This window comes from Melanerpes formicivorus, unplaced genomic scaffold (assembly GCF_026170545.1).
Source record: "Melanerpes formicivorus ecotype bairdi unplaced genomic scaffold, bMelFor1.0.p_v2 SCAF_50, whole genome shotgun sequence".
Classification (NCBI taxonomy): Eukaryota; Metazoa; Chordata; class Aves; order Piciformes; family Picidae; genus Melanerpes; species Melanerpes formicivorus.
Window position 1 is genome coordinate 4346143 of NW_027142402.1, and position 27044 is coordinate 4373186.

Consider the following 27044-nt stretch of genomic DNA (forward strand, 5'->3'; position numbering starts at 1 on the left):
ACCAGAACAAGAGGACACAGTCTCAAGCTGTGCCAGGGGAGGTTTAGACTCGAGGTGAGGAGAAAGTTCTTCACCGAGTGAGTCGTTCGTCATTGGAATGTGCTGCCCAGGGAGGTGGTGGAGTCACCATCCCTGGAGGTGTTCAAGAGGGGATTGGACGTGGCACTTGGTGCCATGGTCTAGTCATGGGGTCTGTGTTGATAGGTTGGACTCGATGATCCTCGAGGTCTCTTCCAACCTTAGTTATACTGTGATACTGTGAAGCCAAACTGTTGTTTGAGACAGAGTGACTGGGGAGAACTCTTCCTATTTCATACTTGAGCACTCGTTTGCTTTGGAGGAGAGCTGCATGTTTCATAAGAAACTTTAAAAAAGTTATAAAGTAGCATTTGTTCAGAAATGTATGTGTAATTCAGAACTCTGCAAAGGGTTTGGTTTTTTTTCAGAGTAGGTGAAATATGACCTAATTAAAATCTAGACATAACAGAACCAGTATGCTCTGTTTGAAAGGAAGACCTTAAAGGCAGTCTGGGCCCCCCACTGCTGAGAGAAAAGAAGTGGGAATTAATGTGCTTCAGTTTTTAGTTCCAGCTCCAGGCCCTAGATGATAATTTAGTGGAGAAACCATGAGATCCCACAGCAGAGGGAGAAAAAACTCTGAAGTCCCCAACCTAGTGCTTAATGTGGACACAGACACTCGTGCATGGTGCTGCACCTTGATGAAGACCCAAATCAGACAGCAATGTTCTCCTAAGCAAGTAGGCAGTGATTAAAGAAGGCAAGAAGGAAAGTGCAACCCTGCAGATTTTCTGTCTCTTGAGGATCAAAGATATTGCAACTAACTGGAATTAATTCTAAAGCAACTGACAGAGCAGTCTGGGGTGTAGAAATCCAGCCTACTAGAAACAAAGTTCAGCACAATTCTGAGAGCAAAGTAGGATCTCTGCAGCTCTCTCAAACAGGAAGTAGTAATAAAGTCTTTACCAAAGTTTTTATTATTAGAGGGAAAACCTCATGCAAAACACAATTCCAGTATTTGGTATGTCGCCTAGGGACATGGTTTAGCAGCAGACTAGGCAGTGTTAGGTGACTGGCTGGACTCAGTGATTTTAAAGGTCTTTTCCAGCCTAAATGATTCTTTGATTCTATAAACAAGGAGGGGAAGAACAATGACTGGTGGAACCCAAATAATCTAATCAGAACAAACATAGCCTTGACTTGACTCCCCTCAGGGTCAGTAGACGAGGATGATGAAGGCATTCTCTGGGGGCGAGATTTATTAAGGTGAATCAACCACAGAGCCTCCCTCTCTGAGGGATTACTGCCTACAGGGTATGAGATTCATTAGGGGATGCCAGGAAAAGCAGTTTGAGGTTGTGAGACTTATAACATTATGAAGCACTTCTGAGAAGGACTAAAATCAAGGAGAAAGGATCAAAGTGAATTGGGGAGGAACAAGCATGGGTAACAGAGTAAAAGGGAAAGGGAAAATGGGAATTAAGATTCATTACTGCATGGTCCTGGGGACATGGTGCTGCAGCAGCCTCACAACTACTGAGCTACTGGCTTCAGCAATGTTTGTTGCCACCAGATTCAGCAATTCTTAATGCATGTTAAGAGAGTCAATCCTGAAATAATTTCCATTCCCCTTTAACTGCTTCAGACAGCTTTGCAATTCTCTCATTAGCTATTGGCTAACTCGTAACAATGCTTTTACTTGTGAGGGGATACAGATTTTTAATGTACAAGAAGTTTCAATCCAGGTAATAATCCACTTAAAAAAGTTACTAGAGGAGATAGAGTCCTGTCCTTCCTTTACTGAAAGCTGCAACTGTGCTGGGAGATTGCATACACTTCTCTCTTCTGTAACATCCATTAAGAATGACACATAGAAATGAGTGCCTGAATCAGTGAAGGAAGCAAAGCTACAAAGTCGTTTTTCCAGGTGCTGAATGTAAAAATGAAAATCAAACCCATGAAACGTGTGTGAAACCCCAAACTGCTAAAGGATTTGGGATACAGAATTAGAGAAAACAGAAGGCAAATGATCAATACTTTTACCTTTCTCCTCAGAAGACTGTAGAGATTGATTTTCCCCTGAAGTCTGCATTTCTTTTCTGCAAGGAAAGATTATTCATCTCAAGTCTTATGTAAAGCACTGCTGAAACAAGCAGCAGGTATGTTAAATGTAAAGTCCAGGGGTGGGAATACACTGCTGGGAATCAGACCATAACTTGGATTGTACAAAATAACAATCAAGTGTTAATCTAAAATGTTACTGACTCACTGGGCTAATGAAAGGCTACTGGAAAAGCATTTAACAAGAGCATCTTCTACCACCATAGTTACTGATCTACATGAGATAGTCCTCCAAGCTAACACATATTGGATTATTTCCTGCACTTCACAGCTAGGCTTAGTGTACTGTTTTAGTACATTTCTGTTGATAAATGCACTGACATCTTTAACACCAAGTAAGGCTGGAATCTACATGATCATTTTATACATCATTTATACATTTTATACATTTATATCATTATATACACTTTATACATTACTTGGAATATTTTACCTTACTACTTCTTCTTCTTCTTCTTTCTTTTTTAATGCTTCCTCTCTTAGCCTGTTCAAAATCTCAGCATTTATTTCATCCCTGTTTGCTGAGTATGTTCTGGCCAGAAGGCAGGCTCCTGCAGTACAGTTACACAACAGTAGTTTGTTTATGTGTCTGTACAAAACTAAACTTGTGTTAGGGAAAATTATTACTTCTAAGAAGTGTGCAACATAGAAAAAGAAAAGAGGAAGTTGCATTTACTAACCATCTCTTTGTGTATCCTTCAGACAGACAACAGTGTCAGGTAGAAGTCCTTTGTCTAACAAAGCTGACCAGTGATCTGCTGACAGAGGGTAGTTATCGACTACCCATCCTCCTTTCTCTGGAGCACCAGGATACCTGTCTCTGTTCTTCTTCATAAGCTGTCACAAAATATCAGGTTCAGTAACAGAAAAAGACTAAAGACAGTCTGAGAGCTGCTCAAAAACACTGCACCATCCAAAATGAGTTTCTAAACGTTAGGATTTTTCTCTAGTGTCATTTCAGGTCAATAAAGCTAAGCTCAAGGTCAGGCTGGATGAGGCCTTGAGCGTCTCCAGGAAGGGGACATGCACAACCAACTTGGGCAACCTGTCTCACCACCCTCACTGTCAAGAATTTCCTCCTCTGAACTGCCCTCCTCAAGCTTCAATCCATTCCCTCTCATCCTATCTCTACAAACCCTTGTAAAAAGTCCCTTTTTCAAACAGAGACATTAAGAACATATATCAATAATGTAAAAACTATCACAGGTTTAGGAGAAAGCACTGCTTTGCTGTATCATTACTTCTAGTCTTACCTCTGCAATAGCCCTCTCCAGTACTTCAGCATATCTTTCAGGTGACAATGTAACTTCAGAGACTGATGCACCACTTATGGTTTCCTCTACCATTGCTTGAACTTCTGGGTGCTCAGCAGTTATGGTTTCCTCTGTCATTGCCTGAACTTCTGGGTGCTCAGCAGTTATGGTTTCCTCTGTCATTGCCTGAACTTCTGGGTGCTCAGCAGTTATGGTTTCCTCTGTCATTGCCTGAACTTCTGGGTGCTCAGCAGTTATGGTTTCCTCTGTCATTGCCTGAACTTCTGGGTGCTCAGCAGTTATGGTTTCCTCTGTCATTGCCTGAACTTCTGGGTGCTCAGCAGTTACGGTTTCCTCTGCCACTGCTTGAACTTCTGGGAGGTCAGCAGTGATCTCTGACATACCTAACAATACAGATTCACACAATTCTGAAATGGTTATTTTCCCTGGTCAGGAGGCCAACTAAATCCAGCTACTTCATAATTATATTGCATCAATCATTTTAAACAATATTATACAATCACACTGAGAAAGAATCAAATCTTCTGATTGCAGTTCTAGAGGGTATTTCATAAAGATAAGTCAAGTAGATTGAGTCCTTGCTCAGTTGAGTAAGAGCCTGACTGTCCATTTGAACCATAACTAGAGATAAATGGAAGAGGCAATTTCAATTCAATGGAAAAAAAATCATTTCAAAAGAAATCATTTTGTAAAAAAAGCCAAAACCAAACCACTAAGTTTCCTGCACACAGAAAATCCCAATGTTGTTCAAAAGATCTCACAAGAACACATTGTTTTCACCTTTTCAACATATTTTCTGAATTCATCAAGCTGCAAAAGCAAGGCCTGGGCAGCTTAACAAGGCTACAAATGACCACAGCTGGGGAGCCTTGTGAATGTGCCACCTGAGCCAGCACCTTGGAATGCTACTCCAAAGTGGAAAATCTGTAGATTGTGGGTTCATATCAGCCTAGATGACAAGCTACTTTCGTGATGAAAATGTCCATTTTGCAGACATTTAACTTGTCAAAGGCCATTCAGATGGAAAGCTTCCAGCTAGCTTCAGTCAGAACCAATTTCCTCTTTCAAAAAGAATTCAGAAAACTTTCTTAAATACTTGTGGCCCTCTACTTCAGAGGATTCACTGAATTCTCCTCAGCTGTCCCCTCCACTGCATGGGTGACAGGTTGAACTTGATGAGCTTTGAGGTCTTTTCCAACCTTATTGATTCTATGCTTCATATTTAATGCACAACAACCATAACAACTTCTGTGACATTTTATAAGGCCACGTGACAGCAATTGCTTCAGTTAAATAATATAAACCAAGTAATACTACTTTTAAAGACCATGGAACCCCTTATTCACCTGAGTCTGTGGCCTGTTTATCTAATGCCAACCTATTTTTCACTGCTGCTATAGCCTTTTCTACTGCATCCCTTCGCACTTGCTCAATCTTTTCTTCTCTTAATTCTTCCATACAGGGTTGAATGAGTTCTGCCATATCAAGAACCTAGTGAAATGATTTGGGGAAAAAAAAAACAGTATCAAAATATCACAGAAGAGAAATACAGCATCTGATCCAATTCTATACAAGGAAATGAATTTGGAAAAGCTCTTCTACCATTCAAGTGCTGAGGGTTTTCTTGGGGGGGAAAAATGATTTGCACTCACAATTATCTCAGATACAGGAGTAGAATCAGTCTAAGACAGAAATTCTTACGCTAAGACAAGTATTTGTCTTGCATAGGGGGTAGGTAAATATTTAGCTACTTGTCTATACATTAATTTCATTGAATGAGTATATTTCCTCTGTAAGCCACCTGTTTCAGTGTGTATGTTAATAACACCACAGGAGTAAGAATGTGCTTAACTGGTTCAGAAGACATTCAGAACTGATACAGAAGACATTTATGTACCTACCTTTCCTTTATATTTGTCTGCAATTAGGTTACAAATAGTTGTTCTTCCAGAGAATGGAGGACCAAATACCAGTACTTTACAAGGAGGAAGTGGCATTGGGGGTAACAGGTAAGGCCGTGGATTCAACATGAAGGTTTTCAGTGCCTCTGGAGATGACAGGACATACATCTTACCTAGAAAACTTAAAACAGAAGAGAAGCTAAGAGATACAGACAGCATATAAAATAGTAATAAAAGGTCTAAAATTCTGCTAACCTGACAGCCAAGTCTGGGTTTCCCATAACAATATCACCTTCCTTTAGAGCCACAGGGCATGCTTGCCCCCACCTGCTCCTGCGCCATCGGTATCTGGGTGCTATCCGTTTGTAGGAAGACAGAACCCGGAAGAGTTCATCCTGTTGGTTAAAACAGCAGCAAGCAAGCAGATGGAATTTGTGCCTGAAGCTACATATGCCTTGTGCTTAGCCTTTGTTTGAAAGAGTTTGTTGGCAAATAAGCAAACCTAAGAAGAAAACTGTGTGGTGACTCAATTTCATTTAATGCAAACAGTACTTAAAATAGCTCCTGTGGGCTTTGGTTATTATTTTCAGGAGATAAAAAGGCAAAAGAGACACAAAATTTTGTTATAATCATCTAACTTCCTCCCCTCCCCCATACTCTTAAGTAGATTTCAGTCCCAGAATTATCTTAAATTCATATTTGTGGGGAAAAAACGAAACCAAGGCTCAGAAAATGCCCTTATTGCACAAACTGGTTGCTGTGAAACAAAGATGTCACAAGCTCAGAGCAGGACATTTATTTTAGTTTCATAATTATTACAGTCAATCTTCTTTTAGAAAAGAACACTTACATTTTCCAATCCCTCCAGCTGACCTTCCTCTTCCTCACTTTGAAGTCTAGTTATAGGAGCTGCATTCTGAACACCCAGAGACTGAAGTCGAGCTACCACTGACTGAAGAGAAAATAATTCCTAGTTTAAACCAAAACTGCTTTTATGACCTGAAAGGACCCCAAAGTAAATGGCAGCTTATTATTTATATAATGACTACATGGACATTAGCTTGGAGTCAAACTAGCTATTGAGCTGAGTCTTAACACATTCTGAATATATATGTAGTGCAAACTGCTGGATCACAGCCTCTGTGTCTCCTCACTATGCTGTGAAGGCTGGTGAGAGGCCTTGAGCAGAAGGCCTACAAGGAGAGGCTAAGGGAGCTGGGATTGGTTAGCCTGGAGAAGAGGAGGCTCAGGGGAGACCTTAGTGCTCTCTACAACTACCTGAAGGGAGGTTGTAGCCAGGTGGGGGTTGGTCTCTTCTCCCAGGCAGCCAGCACCAGAACAAGAGGACACAGTCTCAAGCTGCACCAGGGGAAGATTAGGATTGAGGTGAGGAGAAAGTTCTTCAGAGAGAGTTGTTAGCCGTTGGAATGTGCTGCCCAGGGAGGTGGTGGAGTCACCATCCCTGGAGGTGTTCAAGAGGGGATTGGATGTGGCACTTGGTGCCATGGTTTACTAGTCATGAGGTCTGTGGTGACAGGTTGGACTTGATGTTGAGGTCTTTTCCAACCCTATTGATTCTATGATTCTAACTTAAAATTTTGCCAACACCTTAATAAAGAAAACAATCCCCAGAACTGAGTATGTTCTAGTGGAGGTTGACTACGCTGTTACATGGAATCACAGATGGTTTGGGTTCAAAGGGACCTTAAAGATCACCTACTACGATGATGGCCACTAGGCCACGTCATTCAAGGCTCCATCCAACCTGGCACTGAATACCTCCAGCTTGCTTACCATAAAGAGATCATCTGGCTGCTGATTACCATCCAGTTCAATGAGATATTGGCAGTCCTGTTCAGCCATCCAGTCCTGTTTAGGAACAAGGACACAATCACCAACTTGAGTATAGTTATCTACATAATTCCATTGAAGCTCATCCTGTTGCTATATGCATCAAAGGCTAGAATCAGATGACAATCCTTTTATCATTCATTTCCATGTGAATTTCAGAGCCTGGGGATATTTGTAGCATGCCTTGTGCCCACCTCCAAACAATAAACCTCAAACTAAAAAAGCCACAAAGAAAAACAGTGCAAGATATAAAAATAGACATCTTTTGTTATGCAGAATGATATTACTTTGCTTTGTCTTACTTCTAAAGGACGAAGCATTATATCCTTATAGGTTCCAATGCTTGCCTCTGCATTCTCAAGGATATGTTCTGGCCTCTGCACTAATTGATGCAAAAATTCTGATGTTCTAAGTGGAGCTTCTGCAGCCTGCAGAATGAAAAGTTAAATATTTCACTGTACAACAAATAATGTACTAAACTGATGTTTGCCTTTACTCAAAGGTAAAGAAAGGAGCTTTCCAGAGCACTGCAACAAGTATGACTCCAATGATGGCTGACCATGATCCTATCCTGATGAAGTGTAGTCTCTGCAAACTGAGAGGACTGTGCCTGGAGCTTCCATTGGTAAGTCTCTGGCCACCATTATCAACCAGAACAATCCAACATCAAAAAAACCCCACAAACCCACATTTGCAGTAGTCTAACACCAAACCCAGAATACAAGCTAGTATCCTGCAAGTACTACTAAAACTTGCTGCAATAAACAAAACTCAGAACTCCTATTTGCTTAGACCAAGGGAGAGTCAATACAGAGTCACCATCCTCCTGATAACTTCAAGATTTTAGTTCTCCCTTTTACCTTATGGCAAGAAGCACTTCAGTGACTTCTGAGGTACAGACTGAACCCAGATTAGGCTATACAATAAACTTTATTAGCCATCAGTTAAACCTACCACTTCTGCTTTAAAGAGATGAGGGATAATACAGAACAGAAATGGAAGCAAGATTAAAATCAAGCAAAATCAACTCATAATTGAGTATCAGAATTTGTACTGGTCTGGCAATAGTAGACTAAAATAGAATAGAATTGATCAGGCTGGAAAAGACCTTTGAGATCATAGAGTCCAACCTATCATCCAACATCATCTAATCAACTAAACCATGGCACCAAGCACCCCATCCAGGCTCTTCCTAAACACCTCCAGTGATGGTGACTCCACCACCTCCCTGGGCAGCACATTCCAATGGCCAGTCTCTCTTTCTGTGAGGAACTTCTTCCTAATATCCAGCCTAAACCTCCCCTGGTGCAGCTTGAGACTGTGTCCTCTTGTTCTGGTGCTGCTTGCCTGGCACTCTTTAAAAATTAACAACATTTACCTCCTCTTCTTCCTGCTTTTCATCTTCTTGCTCTTCATCTTCTTCACTCTCTTTTTCCTGCTGATTTTTCTCTTTCTTATGCTTGCTGATAACATCAGGATCCCACTGGTTCCTCTGGTACACCTGCCCAGAATCAGGGTGTTGCCTTTGTCCTGATATTCTTTGGCATAAATCATAATCTGAACACTGGCAAGGAATAAATTAAAAGGAAAGGATGTGTTTATTGTACTCCTATAATAATATTCTACTTTTCCTGGAACTTCAGACTGGGGGGGAGGCTGACATCACCTTGATGTTAATCAGGAAATCCGGTCTTAATTTCAGATTCTTTATTTTCTCTATTTGCTGGGAAACTGTCATGTATTCCTCTGAGAGGGAAGGAAATCCACTGAGAACATAACCTGCCAAACACATTAAATGCATCTATTAGGAAGGTTATGTCCAACATAGGATTAGCTACACTCATCTCCTCTAAACAATTGTCCCAGGTTGAGGCAGATCCTCCCCTGCCTCCCACCAGGGCAGAGAAATGAGACTCAGACCAATGGATTGCAGAAGTGATGGAAAGTTTAAAGGGAAAGAGCAGTGAGTGTTTTACAGAAGCTACAAGCATAGTGACAAAAAGGAACCCAAAGCATACCCAGAAGCATCCCAGCATTTCCCTCCTCCCTACCTGAGGGTATACCCAAAACCCCCAGGGCTCTTTCTTCCCCCCTCTCCACTGTTAGGCTAATCTCAGCTGGCCAGATCTGAAATTGCCCTTCCTCCTTCTCCTCCTGGCATTAGGCCTAGCCAGGCCCAAGAGGCCTGGAGATAACTCCCCCTCCATTACCAGATAGGGAGCATCTCCCACAGGGGCAGCAAGGGAAGAAAGAGGAAGTGTGAGACTTTGCTGATAGATTTATAGGGAGCAGGACATTATGGGAATGCAATATGCTATTTCCTGTGCCCACCCACTGGGCTGGACACCCAGGGCACCAGAGGTGCACCCTGTGTGGCAGCAGCAGCAGGAGGCACCCAGCCCAAACTGCCACAATAATACATCTGTTTAGTGGAATGAATTTAAACCATATACATGATATAACACCACCAAAAAATCCTCCTCCTCCTATGTCTTACCTCAGATGAAACACAGACAAAAAGGTGTTTTCAGCTTGATGTCAGACTCTCAAAGTTTGTTAATGCAGTTAAGAAATACAGAGACATTAACAAACACACACAGACCCCACATGCCTAGCTCACTGTCACAGGCTTTTAGTGACCACTTCTGACACTAGAGAAATGGTGCAAGCTCCAAATGCTTAGAGTTTTATGTGGTAACATGTAAATGAAAGTGCAGCATAAAAACACAGCAGCAGCCTTTGCATGAGGTATTAGGACTGAAGATTCCTCCTTCCTTGGAATGTAGCACAGAAAATGGCTTGTAGACAAGAGTCAAACTCTATCAACTTTCTAGTCATGTTTACAGGCTCTAGGATCCTTGGGGTACACTATTTGGGCATTCATCATCAGACTACCTCAAAGCAGGGAACTCAGAAGGCACAGATATCGCCTCAGGCTTTTATTACAGTCCTGACATGGGGATAAGAGACTGACATCTCTTCTGCTACCTCTTCCCTCAACTTTTTGTTTCCCCATCATCTCCTTTTTTCTTATTTCTTCCCTATTCCTCTGGTTTTGACTACTGCTAACACAACATAGGAGTGGTATGACACTTTCTGATCTCTCATGGTGGCAAATTAAGCCCTAAAGGCACTCTTAGTTTATGAATATTCTACAACCTGAGGAGGGCCAAAAAAAAAAATGTGCTACCACTAATACACAATAAATTATATTTGTGCAGTAATGGATGCACAGTGTTCAAAATCAGAGCTAGCTCATTCTGTGAAGGCTATAAATACACTTACCAAAATGAGCAACTTCAGGTGACTCAATCCTTTTCAGAATCATTTCTGTAACCAGTTCTTCAGAAACACTTTGACCTTTAAAAAGCAATTCTTGGCACTAAGGTAAAATGAAAAGAAACAACCCAACACATAGTTTTACATAATCTGCACTTGTCCAGAATGTGACAAAACTTACTAGAAGATTAGAATTGAATAGACCAGGTTGGAAGAGACCTTCAAGATCGTGTCCAACCTATCAACCAATCCAATCCACCTAATCAACTAACCCATGGCACCAAGCACCCCATCAAGTCTCCTCCTGAACACCTCCAATGATGGTGACTCCACCACCTCCCCAGGCAGCCCATCCCAATGGGCAATCACTCTCTCTGTATAGAACTTCTTCCTAACATCCAGCCTAAACATCCCCTGGTGCAGCCTGAGACTGTGTCCTCTTGTTCTGGTGCTGGCTGCCTGGGAGAAGAGACCAAACTCTGCCTGTCTACAACCTCCCTTCAGGTAGTTGTAGAGAGCAATGAGGTCACCCCTGAGCCTCCTCTTCTCCAGGCTAAGCAACCCCAGCTCCCTCAGTCTCTCCTCATAGGGCCTGTGTTCCAAACCCCTCACCAACTTTGTTGCCCTTCTCTGGACATGCTCCAGCAAGTCAACCTCCTTCCTAAACTGAGGGGCCCAGAACTGGACACAGGACTCGAGGTGTGGCCTAACCAGTGCAGTGTACAGGGGCAGAATGACCTCCCTGCTCCTGCTGGCCACACTGTTCCTGAGGCAGGCCAGGATGCCATTGGCCCTCTTGGCTGCCTGGGCACACTGCAGGCTCATGTTCAGCCTACCACTGACCATTAGATCTTTACCTTGAGCCCATATTCTGTCTCTTCACGAATATTCATTTGAATGACTTCTGAAGCTGCAGAATCCAAGAGAATTGCATTATGGATAGAAATATTTTTATCTACAGACATGTACATGCAGATACAGACACACAGAGGAGCATGTATGTATGCTGTAAGCAACCAGGCCATTTTTGAATGAACAGACCTTATATTTAGAGCCACTATTACATTTTGTCCATCCAGAATTTGGTGCCTTCTCAATGCCTCGGTAGATGTTTAACCAGAGAGTTACTACAGGCAAATGCACAACAGCAGCCTTGTAGGATTACTTCAACTACTGATTTGTATAAGAATTGGTATTACTGCTGTGTAATCCAGAGGTACTTGAGCTCAAGCACTTCCCAAAGCTTTGGAAGAACCACCCATCTGCCTTAAAAAAACCCTCTTACAAACCTGCTCTTTATACAAACTATCTACAATGAAATAAACACTGAATTTGAATTACAGGCAACAGCAAGGATATTCAAAACTAAAGAATCTTATGTAGCCAATACAATGTTTCAAATATAGAATCACAGAATCACCAAGGTTGGAAGAGACCTCCAAGATCAAGTCCAACCTGTCACCACACACCCCATGACTAAACCATGGCATCAAGTGCCACGTCCAATCCCCTCTTGAACACCTCTACCACCTCCCTGGGCAGCCCCTTCCAATGTTTACCTTCTATAAAAATGAACTTCCACATTTGTGCCAGTTTTCTAGCTAATGTTTTCTTTCCAGAGCCCTTGAAGGGAAAAGAAACAGCAGAAGGAAAAAAAATTTAAACATATTACACAACAAAGAATATATTCCTGCAGTGGGCAGTAGTGTCCTCCCTACTCCAGTCATGAGCTCTGGGGTGACAGGTTGGACTCGATGATCTTTGAGGTCTCTTCCAGCCTTGGTGATACTGAATACAGTACTGAATACTGATGAGCCCAGTTTAAAACTACCATCAGCAGAGGGTTAGGTACTGGGCAAACACAAACACTCTTTGTAATGCCCTCCTCCATTTCATACTGCCCAGCCTTGCTAATATGTTATTACTGCCCTTTGCAGTTAATCATCTCTGAAGGAATTACAGTGACTTTGTTTCCAAGTAACTCTACCTAAAACTCAGCTATGATTTGTCCACAAATACCTAAGAGAAACTTTTTAGGACTGAAATGTAATCTCTTCAGTCTCAAAGCAAATTCTGAGGCAAACCTGTTCAGCAGCTTCTGAGTGTGATACACAAGGATAGTATTCTTTGCCTAAAACTGTCACTAAAAATTGCCCTTGTTAGTCCACAAATTTGGTTTTGAGGCTGACAAAATATTTTGTCACTTAAAGGAATCCTGAGGAACAAGTAGAGTAGAGTAGAGCAGAGCAGAGTAGACCAGACCAGGTTGGAAGAGACCTTCAAGATCATCGCATCCAACACCACCCAACCAACTAAACCATACAACCAAGCACCCTGTCAAGTCTCCTCCTGAACACCTCCAATGATGGTGACTCCACCACCTCCCCAGGCAGCCCATTCCAATGGCCAGTCACTCTCTCTGTGTAGAGCTTCCTCCTGACCTCCAGCCTAAACCTCCCCTGTCGCAACCTGAGACTGTGTCCTCTTGTTCTGGTGCTGGTTGCCTGGGAGAAGAGACCAACTCATTCCTGTCTACAACCTCCCTTCAGGTAGTTGTAGACAGCAATAAGGTCACCCCTGAGTCTCCTCCTCTCCAGGCTAAGCAATCCCAGCTCCCTCAGTCTCTCCTCACAGGGCTGTGTTCCAAGCCCCTCACCAACTTTGTTGCCCTTCTCTGGACACCCTCCAGCAAGTCAACCTCCTTCCTAAACTGAGGGGCCCAGAACTGGACACAGTACTCAAGGTGTGGCCTAACCAGTGCAGTGTACAGGGGCAGAATGACCTCCCTGCTCCTGCTGGCCACACTGTTCCTGAGGCAGGCCAGGATGCCATTGGCCCTCCTGGCTGCCTGGGCACACTGCAGGCTCATGTTCAGCCTACCATCAAGCAGCACCCCCAGGTCCCTCTCTGCCTGGCCACTCTCCAGCCACTCTGACCCCAGCCTGTAGCACTGCCTGTATAACCAAGAATCACAGTATCACAGTATCACCAAGGTTGGAAGAGACCTCAAAGATCATCGAGTCCAACTTGTCACCACAGATGAAGAGTGAGGCCTCTAAAAGTGCAGCTCCATGAATGGTATTTTGCCCTTTTTCCTAGAGCATACTTAAAGACCTTTTTTGGATAGTCTGTTTGCCCCAGTTAAGTTTTACACAGAAAAGCAGTAAAACCCCCACAAATCATAATGTACCCTTGTAACATTGCTCTCTTCTCACTGTGCCATACTGCAATGTTTTGAATGGAAGAATCAGATTGTTAGCAGAATATGTGAAGAAGAAAAAGTCTGTCAGACATCTTACTGGCTTTCCAAGTATAAGCAAGCAAGTAGGCTTGGACAACAGAAAGGATTTCTCCGCTTCGTCTTCATCAAAGATGCCTGCAAAGGGCTGAGCTTGTTTTCCCTCGTGTGAAGCCATGTTATCCAGGGCTGGGAGGAGGGGGGAAAAAAAGAACCTGTCACAAAATACAATAGCTTACACGTGTGTGAAATGACACATACTTAAAGGTGGAACTGGGTAGTTATGGGATACGAGGTGAATTGCTTTGTAATGAAAGCTGCTGTAAGAACACAAAGCCCTGAGAGAAGGCATACAATGCACTCATTACCAGGAGATGGACTGCTTCTGAAAAGCAAGAGTATCAGAACCACCCTTAATACCCAGCTGCAACTGCATGATTGCTGGAAAATTAATTCTTCCTGACCTCAAAGTACCTATTGCTCTTTTCTGAACATCATGTAGTTTTCTCATTGCCTTTTCCTTCCTATTCCAATTACCACACACTTGTAACATCTCTCCAGGTCCTTGCAGAGGGCCATAGCCCTGCTAAGAGTTTCTTCACTTGTGAGCTTCAGAGACAGTAGAGCCCCATCATGGTCAGTGGAACCACTCACTGTGTGCAGAGTTAGGTACAGGAATAAGGCTTTGCAGGATCAAATCATGGTTCATGGTACGTTCTGCAATCCTCACATAAATCCCAGGCCTTCCAGGGCTCCAAGAGAGTGCACATACAACACCATGCAGCAAGGTTGAAACTCAAAGTTTCTAAGTAAGATGAGCTGGAGCAAAATTTGAGTGGACCTTTCAAACAAGTAAAAGTCCAAAAACCACGAGGAGCCTGATGAAGCATGTATGAAGAAGGCAAAACAAACCCCTCACTTTCTTTAGAAGGCTGCATACGTCTCAGCTGCCTCCTGCCCACCTCAGTAATGCTTCAATGAGGAACTTCTGGGTTGAACATCTGAGTAACCTTGCTTTGAAACATCAACCTCATACATTCTGATGCTTCTGAAACAAGACCTTCTGAACGACGGGGTCAGCAATTCAATACTAAACTCCCCACCACACACCAACCAACCCTGTTTCCCTCGTGGAAACTCACTGGCTGCACTTCACCTGGGATTTCCAGCGGATTCACTCCTTCCCAGTCCCGATTACGAACCCCACCTCAACCAAGCCGAAGGATTAATACAGCCCATTCGCCCTGACTGAAAGCTGCCCCCCGCACCGCTCTACCGCTGCCCCACAGAGGGTGCCCCCGGGCGGCGGCCCTGAGGGACGGGGCAGGAGGGTGGCGTGGGGCACACTTACGCTGGGCGAAGCTCGGGCAGGGAGGGAGCTAGCCAGGGCACCGGGGCCGCTGCCCACAACCCGCCGCCACCGGCTTGTATACCCCCGTAGCCCGGGCAACCGGAGAGCACCACCCCGCTTCCCTTCGCCCGCCTCCCCGGGAGGAGTATGCTGGAGGAGAGCCCCACACACACACCCGGCAGAGGGACGCGCCGTGGGGGCTCCTGCAGGCAGCAGGGCAGGGCGGGCAGGGGATGGGGCTTCTGAACCGGGCCTGGGGCGGACCGCGTAACCAGCAGGGGCGGGAGGAGCAGCAGCGGCGCCGGTAACCCGCGCTGCCCGGCCGGTAGCCGCGCTGGGGAGGAGCCGCGCTCCCCCGCCCTCACGCGCTGCCCGGCCGGTACCCGCGCTGGGGAGGTGCCGCGGCTCCCCGCCCTCACGCGCTGCCCGGCCGGTAGCCGCGCTGGGGAGGAGCCGCGCTCCCCCGCCCTCACGCGCTGCCCGGCCGGTAGCCGCGCTGGGGAGGAGCCGCGCTCCCCCGCCCTCACGCGCTGCCCGGCCGGCACCCGCGCTGGGGAGGAGCCGCGCTCCCCCGCCCTCACGCGCTGCCCGGACGCTCCGCCGCGCCTGCGCGGTGCCCAGCCGCCACTTCCGGCTTCCCGCGCCCCGCCACAGGGCCGGCGGCGCCCATCGCCGGCGCCCGGCTCTGCCCTGTCCCCCGCCCTGCGGCAGGAGCCCGGTTACTGGCGGGTAGCCCCCTGCCCGTCTTGTCCCCGTCGTGCTCTGTGGCCGTGACCAGGCTCGGGCCCCTCGCGGCCGTCATGCCTGCGGCGGCTGCCGCCGCGCCCATGATCAGCTCAGTGCAGAAGCTGGTGCTGTACGAGACCAGGGCTGTAAGTAACGTCTGCACCGCCGCCGGGCAGCGGGGAGGAGCCCCCGCGCCGAGCCCCTGCTGACGGCCCCCGCGCCGGGGGCTGCAGCACCGCGCCCGGGCCACAGCTGTCAGGCTGGCCCGGCCCTGCTCGGTGCTGCTGCTGCCCGGGCTGGCCTGCAGCCCGTCAAAAGTTCCTTAGCTGTCTGTTATTTCCCTGTGGTTGTGGCTTTGGTTTTTTGGGGTTTTTGGTTTTTTTTGGTCACACATCCAAAACATGCGCATAACTTAAAATTCCTGTTAGCATACAGCACTTCGGAGCTGAGATGCTGGAGCGTGTGCAGGGAAAGGCAAGGAAGCTGGTGAAGGGTCTGGAGAACAGGTCTGGTGAGCAGCTGAGGGAGCTGGGGTGGTGTAGTCCGGAGAAAAGAAGGCTGAAGGGAGACCTCATCCCTCTACAGCTGTCTGAAAAGGAGGCTGGGGTGAGGAGGATGCTGGTCTCATCTCCCTGGTAATAAGTGATAGGACAAGTGGAATTGGCTGCAGGGGAGGTTTAGGTTGGATGTTAGGAAAAATGTCTTTACTGAAAGGGTTGTCAAGTGGTGACCCAGGATGCCCAGGGCAGTGGCTAAGTTGCCATCTCTGGAGATATGTAAAAGATGTGTACATGTGCTTAGGGACATGATTTAGGGACTTCAAACTTGATCAGGTCAGAGAGAATTTTAAAGGGAAAACTGCTGCTGATTCAGTGTCACATTGGGCAGCTGGCAAACTTCTCGCTGCTCTCTTCCTCTTGCATAAAATGTGACAATCATGCAGTCTCCAACTGTGACAGTTGCTGATAGACTTGCAGCATCACCCAGACATGAAATAGAATAGCTTTCTTCTGGTTCAGGTTACTTGTCTGATTTCCCTAAGGCCATATGCCTGCTAGATACCACCTAAGCATGTAGGATCCAGAGTTATATCAGGTGCAAGGTGGCACACAACTGCCCTGAGATTCCTTGCATGAAACCTTGAGAGTACAAGGAAGGGATGACTTGTCATCAGTGGGAGAAATGGTGGCATTCACACTGATCATACTGCCTAGTCCTGTAAAACCTCTCTGTTAAAGCAGGAAGAGATGGCAAAGATGATAAAATGGAAATAGTTTAGGGTAGATGATATTTTGGTTGTTATCTTTTAAGTTAAGAGTACAGCAGCATCATTTGAGTCTGGTAGTAATACTGGAGTCCAACAAGAAAGTCTCCTAGAGGTGAGGAGGACTGAATTCACAGTGTCAATTGAAGCAAAATTCTGTATTTTCTATTAGTGTTTATATTTGGGGTAGTTGCTGAGACCCACCTTCTACACTGATACTTTGGGTCAATAAATACCATGGAGATGCGAATTGTATCTCCTGTTTGCCCAGGGAAGTTGCAGGCTTGTTTAGAAGTAGTCAGAAAAAGGAACTGAAACAATTGTACTCAGATCAATGCCAATTATCCTTTCTTTTTTGCATCTCTTTACCACTGAAATGCACACCAGAGGGCAGTCAAGATATTTGAGGAGCAATAAAAAGCACAAGAAACAAAAGATGTTTTCCTTTCTTCTTCAGGAGAAGATGGAACTTTTCTTGATTCCCCCCCAGATGAAGCCCACCTGAAAGCTGTGGGTTAGTTCTTTGGAAATTGTCATTCCCCTGAGGTGCTGTGACATTGAACAAGTCAATTTGTGCCACCTCTCTAAAGGCATATCACTTGCCTATCTTTCAGGATATTGCATGGCTTAATTAATACCATTTTATTCTAATCAGGTTCTCCTGCATTCTCCATCTCCACAGTATCCAAATGACTCGCACAAGCTTATTAAGCAATGTGACTAGCATAATTACCTGTAGATTTTCCTGCCCTATTCCCCCAGGGAAAGCTATGTTAGTGGTTGGTTGGTTGGTGGTTGGTATTTTTTTTTCCCCCCCCTACAAATAATTTGAACATTTTTATATTGACAAAACCCAAGGCCCACTGAAGTTAGGCTGTGGTCAAATGGGAGAAACTTTAATGCAGGAGATGGTGGCACAGCAAAAGCTAAAAATGCTTTGCTGAACTGTGAAGTGCACTGATTTCTCTAGGTGGTTATCTGGAGCATTTGAGAAAGCTGGAAGTAGTGAACAATCTGCTAGGCAGTCATTAGCTGGTAGCAGAGGAAGGAGGTAGCACCACACTGCATGTGGAACGTGTGCCTTCAGATGTCTGTCTGAGTTGGTTTGGTGACACATGGTTTATTGCATCAGGAGAAGTGTGGCCAGCAGGGCAAGGGAGGTGATCCTCCCCCTCTGCTCAGCTCTGGGGAGACCCCACCTGGAGTACTGCCTCCAGTTCTGGAACCCCTATTACAAGAGGGATGTGGAAGTGCTGGAAGGTGTCCAGAGAAGGGCCACGAGGATGAGCAGAGGGCTGGAGCACCTCTGCTATGAGGACAGATTGAAGGAGTTGGGGCTGTTCAGTCTGGAGAAGAGAAGGCTCCGAGGTGACCTCATTGTGGCCTTCCAGTATCTGAAGGGGGCTACAGGAAGGCTGGGGAAGGACTTCTCAGGATGTCAGGTAGTGATAGGACTAGGGGGAATGGAATGAAGCTGGAGGTGGGGAGATTCAGGCTGGATGTGAGGAGGAGGTTCTTCCCCATGAGAGTGGTGAAGTCCTGGAATGGGTTGTCCAGGGAGGTGGTTGAAGCCCTATCCCTGGAGGTGTTTAAGCCCAGGCTGGATGAGGCTCTGGCCAGGCTGATCTAGTGTGAGGTGTCCCTGCCCATGGCAGGGGGGGTTGGAACTAGCTGATCCCTGTGGTCCCTTCCAACCCTGACTGATACTATGATCCTATGATACTATGATTTCTGTTGTCCTGGGTGTCAGCAGGTAGTCACTAGATCAACAGGGATACTCTTTTTTGTGAATCAAGTGTTTCGATGTCCTTCTTAAACTGAGGGGCCCAGAACTGGACACAGTTGTGCTGTGGCTGTAGGATGCAGGGTGGGAGGTTACTCCTGGGTGCTTGGCAGGGTGTGTCCTTAAAATTTCTCATCTTGAAAGAGCTTCTTTTGAAGAGTTTCAGCAGATTCCAGGAAGCAGCCAGCATGCCAGCTGAACTTTTGCTGGTTTTCAGGTACCACACTTTGCCCTTTTATCATCTCTTCTATTCATGTCATTTTACCAGTTTCTATGAGAGATGAAAACCAGTCCCTGATCTGCTGTAGGGTCTGTAGAAAGAGAGAACATTGCTGAGGGTTTTTTTCTGTACCTCATATCCGGGTGTAATTATTTTTCTTCCATTCAGTGGAGTGGAGAAAAAAGGCTGAACCTGTGCCTTTTTTTTAAGCTCTGTTTGACATCTTGTTTATTCTTTGAAGGTTTCTGATCCACCATCAAGTTCTGTGCACGCTAAAAGTGCCAGAAGATTTTTGAGGAAGAGACTTTCTCCTTGCATAACTTTATGCCTGTTGTGAGGGTTTGATGGCAGGTGACAGCTACCGTTGCGCTGCCCAGTGAAGCATGAATTAAAGCAGAGAGATAATGGTCTGCTGATCCAAAGTCAATGTTCACATGAAGGTTTCTCATCTGGCAACCCAGCATGTTTCTTGAGTCTGACATAAAGTGTGACTGGCTCAGAAATACTTTCCTGTGCTGGGGGCACACGTCCACATGCTGCGTGGCTGCAGAGCAGCCTCTTGAAGGGAGGGACCTGGGCACATTGTTTAGACTCCTTTCAGAGGAGGCTGTTTTTATTGGGTTTGGCTGAATCAAAAGATTGATAAAAGAGGGTCTAAAGCTTTTCAATTAGATTGCTTTGTTTAAAACCCAGTCCCAGGTGGAAGTGAGTAATGATCTTCCTATCTTGTGGTTGCTTAGTGATAATTGTGCAAGTCCAGGTCTCATAGCTGCTTGATGCGCTGCCATGGTTGGCAAAGTGCATTTGATAGCCAGTTTCAGCAAAGGCTAAGGGCAGATTAAATCTGCAGACAGTGTGTTTCATCTCAGGTGATGGTTGAAGAACTTTAGAGGAGTAGTATGAGGCATTCTGCACTGTTTCTCCTGTTCTGTAGAGAAATACTTAGTTGATCAGGGCTGTCCATTTATCTCCCTGAAGTGGCTTTGCTGTGGAGTAGAACTGTTGGAGGCATTTGAGAAATGCTCCAATCTATTCAGTTCAGTTTAGTAACAAATGGAATAAGAGAATCAGGATAGAAATTCCCAGGAAGGTTTCTGTATCTTCCTTGTTGCTTCTCATTTATTTTACTGTAATGACTTCTAATAATCAAATTAGATGTAAACAGTACAGTGCATTTTAGATTCAATTAATTTTACTGTTATATTGCAGCCTCAGATATTAATTTCCTTGCTGTTACATGCTCAGTGTTGTGTTGACTGGGTATTTGTCTTTGCTCTTTCCTAGCATTCATGTGATGGCAAATTTAATTGTGGTGCATGTCAGTGATACCATTTTATTTGTGTTCCATATCATCCAGGAGGACATTTATTTATTCATTAGATGGGTAAATTACACAGCAGAAGCAGCTAATGCTGAAATGTCTTTTTTCTTGTTGTTTTTTCTGGGGTCAGAGTGGCTGAGAGCTGCCAAACAGAGAGGGACCTGTGGGTGCTGATTGACAGCTGCCTAAACATGAGCCAGCAGTGTGCCCAGGTGGCCAAGAAGGCAAATGGCATCCTGGCCTGCATTAGGAACAGTGTGGCCAGCAGGAGCAGGGAAGTCATTGTGCCCCTGTACTCTGCATTGGTTAGGCCACACCTTGAGTCCTGTGTCCAGTTCTGGGCTCCTCAGTTTAAGAAGGACATTGAGACACTTGAAGGTGTCCAGAGAAAGGCAACAAGGCTGGGGAGAGGCCTTGAGCACAGCCCTGTGAGGAGAGGCTGAGGGAGCTGGGATTGTTTAGCCTGGAGAAGAGGAGGCTCAGGGGTGACCTCATTGCCCTCTACAACTACCTGAAAGGTGGCTGTAGCCAGGAGGGGGTTGGTCTCTTCTCCCAGGCAACCAGCACCAGAACAAGAGGACACAGTCTTAAGCTGCTCCAGGGGAGGTTTAGACTCAAGGTGAGGAGAAAGTTCTTCACCGAGTGAGTCGTTCGTCATTGGAATGTGCTGCCCAGGGAGGTGGTGGAGTCACCATCCCTGGAGGTGTTCAAGAGGGGATTGGACGTGGCACTTGGTGCCATGGTCTAGTCATGGGGTCTGTGGTGACAGGTTGGACTCGATGATCTTTGAGGTCTCTTCCAACCTTGGCGATACTGTGATACTGTTTGATTTTTTGCATGGGTTTTTGTAGCATCTCCTTCAGAAGGTACTCTGAGAGGGGCAGACTGGGGATCCTGGGTTGTGAACAGTGACGCATCACTGCTCAAAAACAGTGGGAAAGAGTTTCACAGTACCACAGTTTCCTGTGCCCAAGTGCTGCCTCAGAGGCTTCAGTGAGGGAGTGCTTGATGGCATGGATTTGCAGGGCCTTCTTGTACCATCGTTTAGGAGCAGATAGCAAAATGTTCCACTGGAATGTCCGTGTGCAAGGTGGAGCCAGGAGTTGGTGTTTCCTTTTCTAGCCCAAAAAGTGAAATATAGTTAAATATTTTCTTTCCCTTTTTGTTTTTTTTTAGAGCTTACTGATCTAGATGCTTTTCTAATTTCAAAGAAGCTGAAGAGGTCTCTAAGTTCTTCTTTCACCTTAAATATTCTGAAAGTAAAGATGGTTATTGCCATCTAATTGGTACAAATCATGACATTCTGATGTTTGTGTGAATGGTGTTACTGATTTCCTCTCCCACGTCTTCAATCCATGTGACTTACAAAGTTAAGAGCTGGCTGCACAGATGCACATGAATTTGCCATGCTTTCCTACTAGGCTGAGCATTATTAATGAGTTACACCTTGCTGTGTGGTAGCACCACACTGTTTGAGTTAGTAAAATGAAAGCTGCTTAGAGCCTGCATGCTTACTACTGGCTCCTCTAATTTATAGTTTAATTCCCGTACATGAGAAATGGACACATTGTGTGTTATGGCCTTCCAAGTTTTAAATGAGAACTAAATCACAGAGTTATGGAATGGCTTAGGTTTGAAGGGACCTCAGAGATCATCTACTTCAACCTCCCTGTCATGGGGCCCTGCCCACGCTCTCTCCTCTAGAGAGGAGGCATCCACAACCTCCATGGGCAGCCTGTTCAGTGTCTCACCACCCTTGTACCAAACAACTTCTTCCCAGGACCCAGTCTAAACCAACTCTCCCTCAGCTTCAAACCATTCCACCTTGTTCCTCTCCAGCCTTCCTGTAGGAAGACTGTTTGGCAGAAACAGCAACAGACCTACAGTGTAGCACCAGTAGGTTTGGGTCATGGAAAGTTCCAAACTCCTGTGCATGAGTTTCTGCTACATTTTACACAGCAAATGGGAAGATGGCAATGGGTGGAGCAGGATGTAGATGGGCAGTGCCTGCTGTAAGCTATGGTTTTTTCCTCTCTAAACAGGTTTTTGCTTTTCTTCAATTCTTGATTTGTTTCCCTCCTTGTGGGGTGGAGAGAATGAGGTCTTTGAGGTTGTGAGGGTTGATTGCCTATGGATGTGTCTACCTAAAGTGCTGATGCCCAGACAGGTTCATTAACAGTCCCTATGGAATATTGCATGTTTGCTGTGGGTTAAAATGGATCCAGTCTAGGAAGTGTGTAAATGGCATTGTTGATGTCTTGTGTTGCAGTGGACTTTGATTGCTTTTTTTTCTTGTATGGCATTCAGACTCTTTGTTTCTTTCATTACTGCAGAGATATTTCCTTGTTGGAAGCAATCCTGCAGAAACCAAATACCGTGTGCTGAAAATAGACCGCACTGAGCCAAAGGATTTGGTCATAATTGATGACAAGGTGGGTGTCTCTCTACTGATGGTGGTGGTGTTTATTCAGTTATTCCAAATAATACTGTGCATATTGAACTGGATTTAAGTACTACACATGTAATCTGTTTCAACAACAGTATGTCGCAGAATCACAGAGGTATATAGCAGTTGAGGTTGGAGGGGACGGCTGGAGATGGTCCTACTCTGCTGCTCTGAACAACATCACCTGGATTAGGCTGCTCAGGGCCATGCCCAGTTGCCTTTTGAGTGTAGAAGGAGGCTCCACAACTGGGTAGCTTGTTCCAGTGTTCAACCATCCTCACAGTAAAAAAGCTTTTTCCTGTGTTCAAGTGGAATCTTCTGCATTTCAGTTGGTTCCCATTGCCTCTTTTCCTTTGAGTGGATACCACTATAAGTAGCCTGCTTCAGACTTGTTTACTCCTCTCCACCAAGTATATATACACATTGATAAGATCCCCTCTGAGCTTATTTTTTTCAGCAAGCTGATCAATATCAACTCTCAACCTCTCCTCCTCTGTCAGTAGCAGCATGAAAATAACTAGTGACAGTATGGGAGTAGCCACAAGATCTCCAAGCAGCAGTGAAATTCTCCCCAAGTTTTCCCATTTATTCCATACATGCTTCCAGTGGATTTCTGGTGTTCAGCTATGCTGTTCTGAGTGCCAAATGCGTTTTATTGCTATCTGCCCAGGTTTGGAGTGTTTCTGATACATCTGAAGCAAAACAAACAACAGCAACAGGAGTTCTAGGGTACACAATCGGATAAAACTTGATTCCTTTCCTGGAACTTTATAGTTTAAAATCTTAACACTTGAGATTCAGAAGTGTTTGAAATGACAGGAGATCATGACTAGTTCTTTTACAGTGAATTTTGTGCATGAAAACATCTTGCACTTGCTGGTAGCAGTGAAAGAGGAGAGAGAGGATGTAGGGCAGAAGTTTGGTTTATTGTATGTTAAATAAACTCTGCTATTCTCTGACACTTAACTACCAAAGCAATGACTTGGGTGGCTTTTTATTCCAAAGCATGTGTACACCCAGCAAGAGGTGAGGGAGCTTCTTGGCCGTTTGGACCTGGGAAACAGAACAAAGATTGGGCAGAAAGGCTCCTCTGGGTTATCTCGAGCTGTCTCTGCTTTTGGTGTGGTAGGTAAGTGTTTGGGTTGGTTTTACAAAGCCTGTTATTTCTTACTGTGTCATGCTGTGTATCTCCCCCTGATTTGACTTCTTTTTTTAACAACTGATGAGCATAGAGAAATTTCATTCCCAATAGGAAAGAAGTTCCTATGTATTTTGTGAGAAGTGGTGGCCAGTGCAGAGGGGAGAGGTGTGCTGGAGCTAGTCTTTTCTTTGTCACTAAGAGAGGGATCTAGGAAGTAGCCAAATCCTAAATGCTTGGTTGAAGATCTTCCCAAACTCAGCTGATTGTAGGATGCAAATCACATGGAACTTGGCCTCCTGAATTCCAGAGCTTACAGGATGTGTTTCAAAAGAGAACATCCTTTGTTAAATGTTATTTCTTCATCACTTGCTATTCAGAAGGATGACTTGATTTCCTTTTTGATGAACATTTTGCAGTGACATATCAAAGTATCTCCTTTTCATGTTTGAACAAGCAGTTGCTGTCTTAGTCAGTTCTGACTTCTGAAATGCTGATCAGCTGTCCATGATCCTAGAGAACTCTTTCAAGGATTTAATAGCTCCCAGCTTCATCTGAAAGTTTCTACTTCCCTGCCTATTGTCAGATACTGAGGTCAATATATTGATGGGTCATGTCTCCAAAGTAAGTGGTAGCATGTGCTCTGACAGCCCCAAGAATATTTTGTGCTTTATTTGCATCAATATACACGGGGACATCAAAACCCAAAGCTGCAGAGAGGGCAGAGAATGCAATTACTGCAAAAGATGCTCCTGAATGTTGTCTAACAACCAAAATAGAAGAAAATATTGCTAGTAGCCTAATGTCAAGTGGCAGATTAAGCAAACTTTCTTCTGTATTCTTTTTGCCCAATTTGGAACCTAGCAATGGATCCATGGCTCAGAAATCCCTCCCATGAGGTTGATGATCCATATTAATTTGAGAGTATTCATAAGCTCAAAGAAGCTTCTGACAGCCTTGCAGCATGGGGTGGGTTTTTGTTTTGCACAGGCCATCAGTGCTCACTCTGTACATCTGTGTTAATACATTTGGTTGGAACGTGGTTGTCTTCAGTTCAGTTTTTTGCTTCCCAGTTTTGTGTTTGTTTCTATGCACTCTTTGTAACAGGAGAGTTTCTCTTCCATAGCTGGGCAGATGCATTGCTCATCAGAAATGATTTCTAAATTCTTTTTTTAAGGAGTAACATGCTTGGTGATCTTCAGATTATCCGTGCTCTTTTAAAGTATGTGGTTTAGAGGTCTTGATCCTTCCCAAACCATATTTGTATAAATATGTGCTTTGAAGGAATGCTGCAGCTGGTCCATTTTTTTCCTGCCTCCTGGCTCAGCTCAGGAGGGCAGGGCCTATCTTTTCTAGAGTTTTGGCTGCCTTTTGTAGAGCTTTGCTCTGTTCTCTGGTTATTTCATTAATGTTTGGAAGTGGAAATCGCTTTCAGATGGAGAGAAAAGGCTGGGTTACTTAATCAGCCTTTGGTATAATATTGGGTGAAATTCAAAGGATGAAGACTGTTCACCTAAGTGAATTCAGTACCTGGAGGATGCAGGAAGAACTTTGCCTGCCTTTTAGCAGCTGCAATTCAATAGTCTGGCTGCCTCAAATGGAAGACTTTATTTCTTATTGTCAGCAGGGTCTCTTGTCCTTGTGCAGGTGAGAGCATTTTTCCAAGGGGGGCTAATAAGGCAGAAGAGAAGATTGCTCTTCACTCAATCACATTGCAGCCTCCAGCAGTGACAGGGAGGGAAACATGTGCTTTGCTCATCCTTCTTCTTTAATTTATAATGCAAAGCTTAAAGAACTGAATATACAAGTGAAAAGGTGAATTGTGAGGGTTCCACACATGCTCCCCCACCTTCCCCTTAATCTATCTGTTGACAGTGTAGCAGTGACTGAGTTTCACACTCTTTACTGGTAGCAACCCATCAAAGCAGCTACCTCCAAGAGCTAATTAATGGGATTTATTAGTTATTGAAAGTTAGTACTGCTGTATCACTGCCTATGCTGTAGTGGAAACAAATGTGATTTTGAGGTGGGTATGTATTTCTGTTTATCTTTTTATAGGCAATAGGCCAGACACTGCCTGTTCTGCTTCCTTAGCCCTCTGGACTTCAGCAGGGTCAAGTGTTGGTATCTGACAGAGGAAATAGAAAGAATGGTTCTTTGAATGGCTAATTTAGAGGAGGTGTTGCTGTAGACAATTTAATTTCCTCCTGTTAAGGAGTGAGAGCTTAAAGGTGCTGTAGTACTCTCATCTCCTTTTGCTATTCTGTGCCCCTCTCCAGTAGACAATACATAAACCTGGCAAGAAAATTGGGGATTGAGATTGCTCCTTGCCTGGAGAATTAATCTTTGGTATCTGAACTAATGAATTATGCCTTGCTCTGAATGCTGAGAGTCCTATAAAAAGCAAGTACACCTACTATAAGTAGACAGCAACTTACTGTGAATTTCCAGTGTCTTGTCTCTGCTACATGATAGTAGAAATATGCACAGTAGAAGGGGGGGAAAAAAGGTGAAAATTGTCTACTTCATTGTACTGGAGGTGAATTATAAGACATAAATAATATGTACAAATACAGTATGTACAAGAAATGAATGTATTTATGTCTCCATGTATGCACATTTTACATACAACATGAAACAACAGCCCTGTGAAGTCATGAAGCAGTGCTGATGCTGTTTTTCTACATACATGTGCTGAAATCCAGGCAACCATCCACCTCAGAGCATTTCAATGGTCTCTCAACAGGTTTTGTCAGATTTTTAGAAGGCTACTACATTGTGTTGATAACAAAAAGAAGAAAAATGGCAGATATTGGAGGTCATGCAGTATATAAAATAGAAGATACAAACATGATCTACATTCCAAATGATTCTGTTAGAGTCACTCATCCAGACGAAGCCAGGTAAATAATAGATTCATAGAATGGTTTGGGTTGGAAGGGACCTTGAAGATCAGCTAGTTCCAACCCCCCTGCCATTGGGAAGAGACATGTCATCTAGACCAGATTGCTCAAGGCCTCATCCAACCTAGCCTTGAACATCTCCCAGGGAATATTTATCATAGTATCATAGTATCAGTCAGGGTTGGAAGGGACCACAAGGATCATCTAGTT

At 44.7% G+C, this 27044-nt stretch overlaps 2 protein-coding genes across 14 annotated transcripts in view; one reads left to right on the forward strand and one right to left on the reverse strand.

Annotated features, from left to right (window-relative positions):
- LOC137452253 (zinc finger and BTB domain-containing protein 24-like) overlaps positions 1-15259 on the reverse strand; it is a 59122-nt gene extending 43863 nt beyond the window's left edge. For 7 of the 12 annotated variants that reach the window (XR_010990028.1, XM_068160505.1, XM_068160503.1 and 4 more), the window contains exons 1-17: positions 14839-14968; positions 13744-13871; positions 12004-12067; positions 11302-11354; positions 10451-10547; positions 8832-8944; positions 8544-8729; positions 7468-7593; positions 7109-7183; positions 6165-6266; positions 5570-5709; positions 5315-5495; positions 4760-4904; positions 3393-3796; positions 2820-2976; positions 2573-2690; positions 2062-2117 (exon numbers count right to left, since the gene is read on the reverse strand). Coding sequence is in view for 11 of the 12 variants with exons in the window: in XM_068160505.1 (XP_068016606.1) it covers positions 2062-2117; positions 2573-2690; positions 2820-2976; positions 3393-3796; positions 4760-4904; positions 5315-5495; positions 5570-5709; positions 6165-6266; positions 7109-7183; positions 7468-7593; positions 8544-8729; positions 8832-8944; positions 10451-10547; positions 11302-11354; positions 12004-12067; positions 13744-13860 (2134 nt within the window). In the remaining variant the exon portion in view is untranslated. Of the gene's footprint in view, positions 1-2061; positions 2118-2572; positions 2691-2819; positions 2977-3392; positions 3797-4759; positions 4905-5314; positions 5496-5569; positions 5710-6164; positions 6267-7108; positions 7184-7467; positions 7594-8543; positions 8730-8831; positions 8945-10450; positions 10548-11301; positions 11355-12003; positions 12068-13743; positions 13872-14824; positions 14969-15208 lie in introns of those variants that run through there. The other 5 variants (XM_068160502.1, XM_068160501.1, XM_068160509.1 and 2 more) reach the window with 5 other exon arrangements.
- Positions 15260-15665: 406 nt separating this feature from the next.
- The window catches only part of FIG4 (FIG4 phosphoinositide 5-phosphatase), a 41783-nt gene continuing 30404 nt past the window's right edge, over positions 15666-27044 (forward strand). For both annotated transcript variants that reach the window (XM_068160520.1, XM_068160519.1), the window contains exons 1-4: positions 15666-15905; positions 22681-22779; positions 23799-23922; positions 26678-26834. In XM_068160520.1, coding sequence (XP_068016621.1) covers positions 15834-15905; positions 22681-22779; positions 23799-23922; positions 26678-26834 — 452 coding nt within the window. In that variant the 5' untranslated portion in view covers positions 15666-15833. The remainder of the gene's footprint in view (positions 15906-22680; positions 22780-23798; positions 23923-26677; positions 26835-27044) is intronic.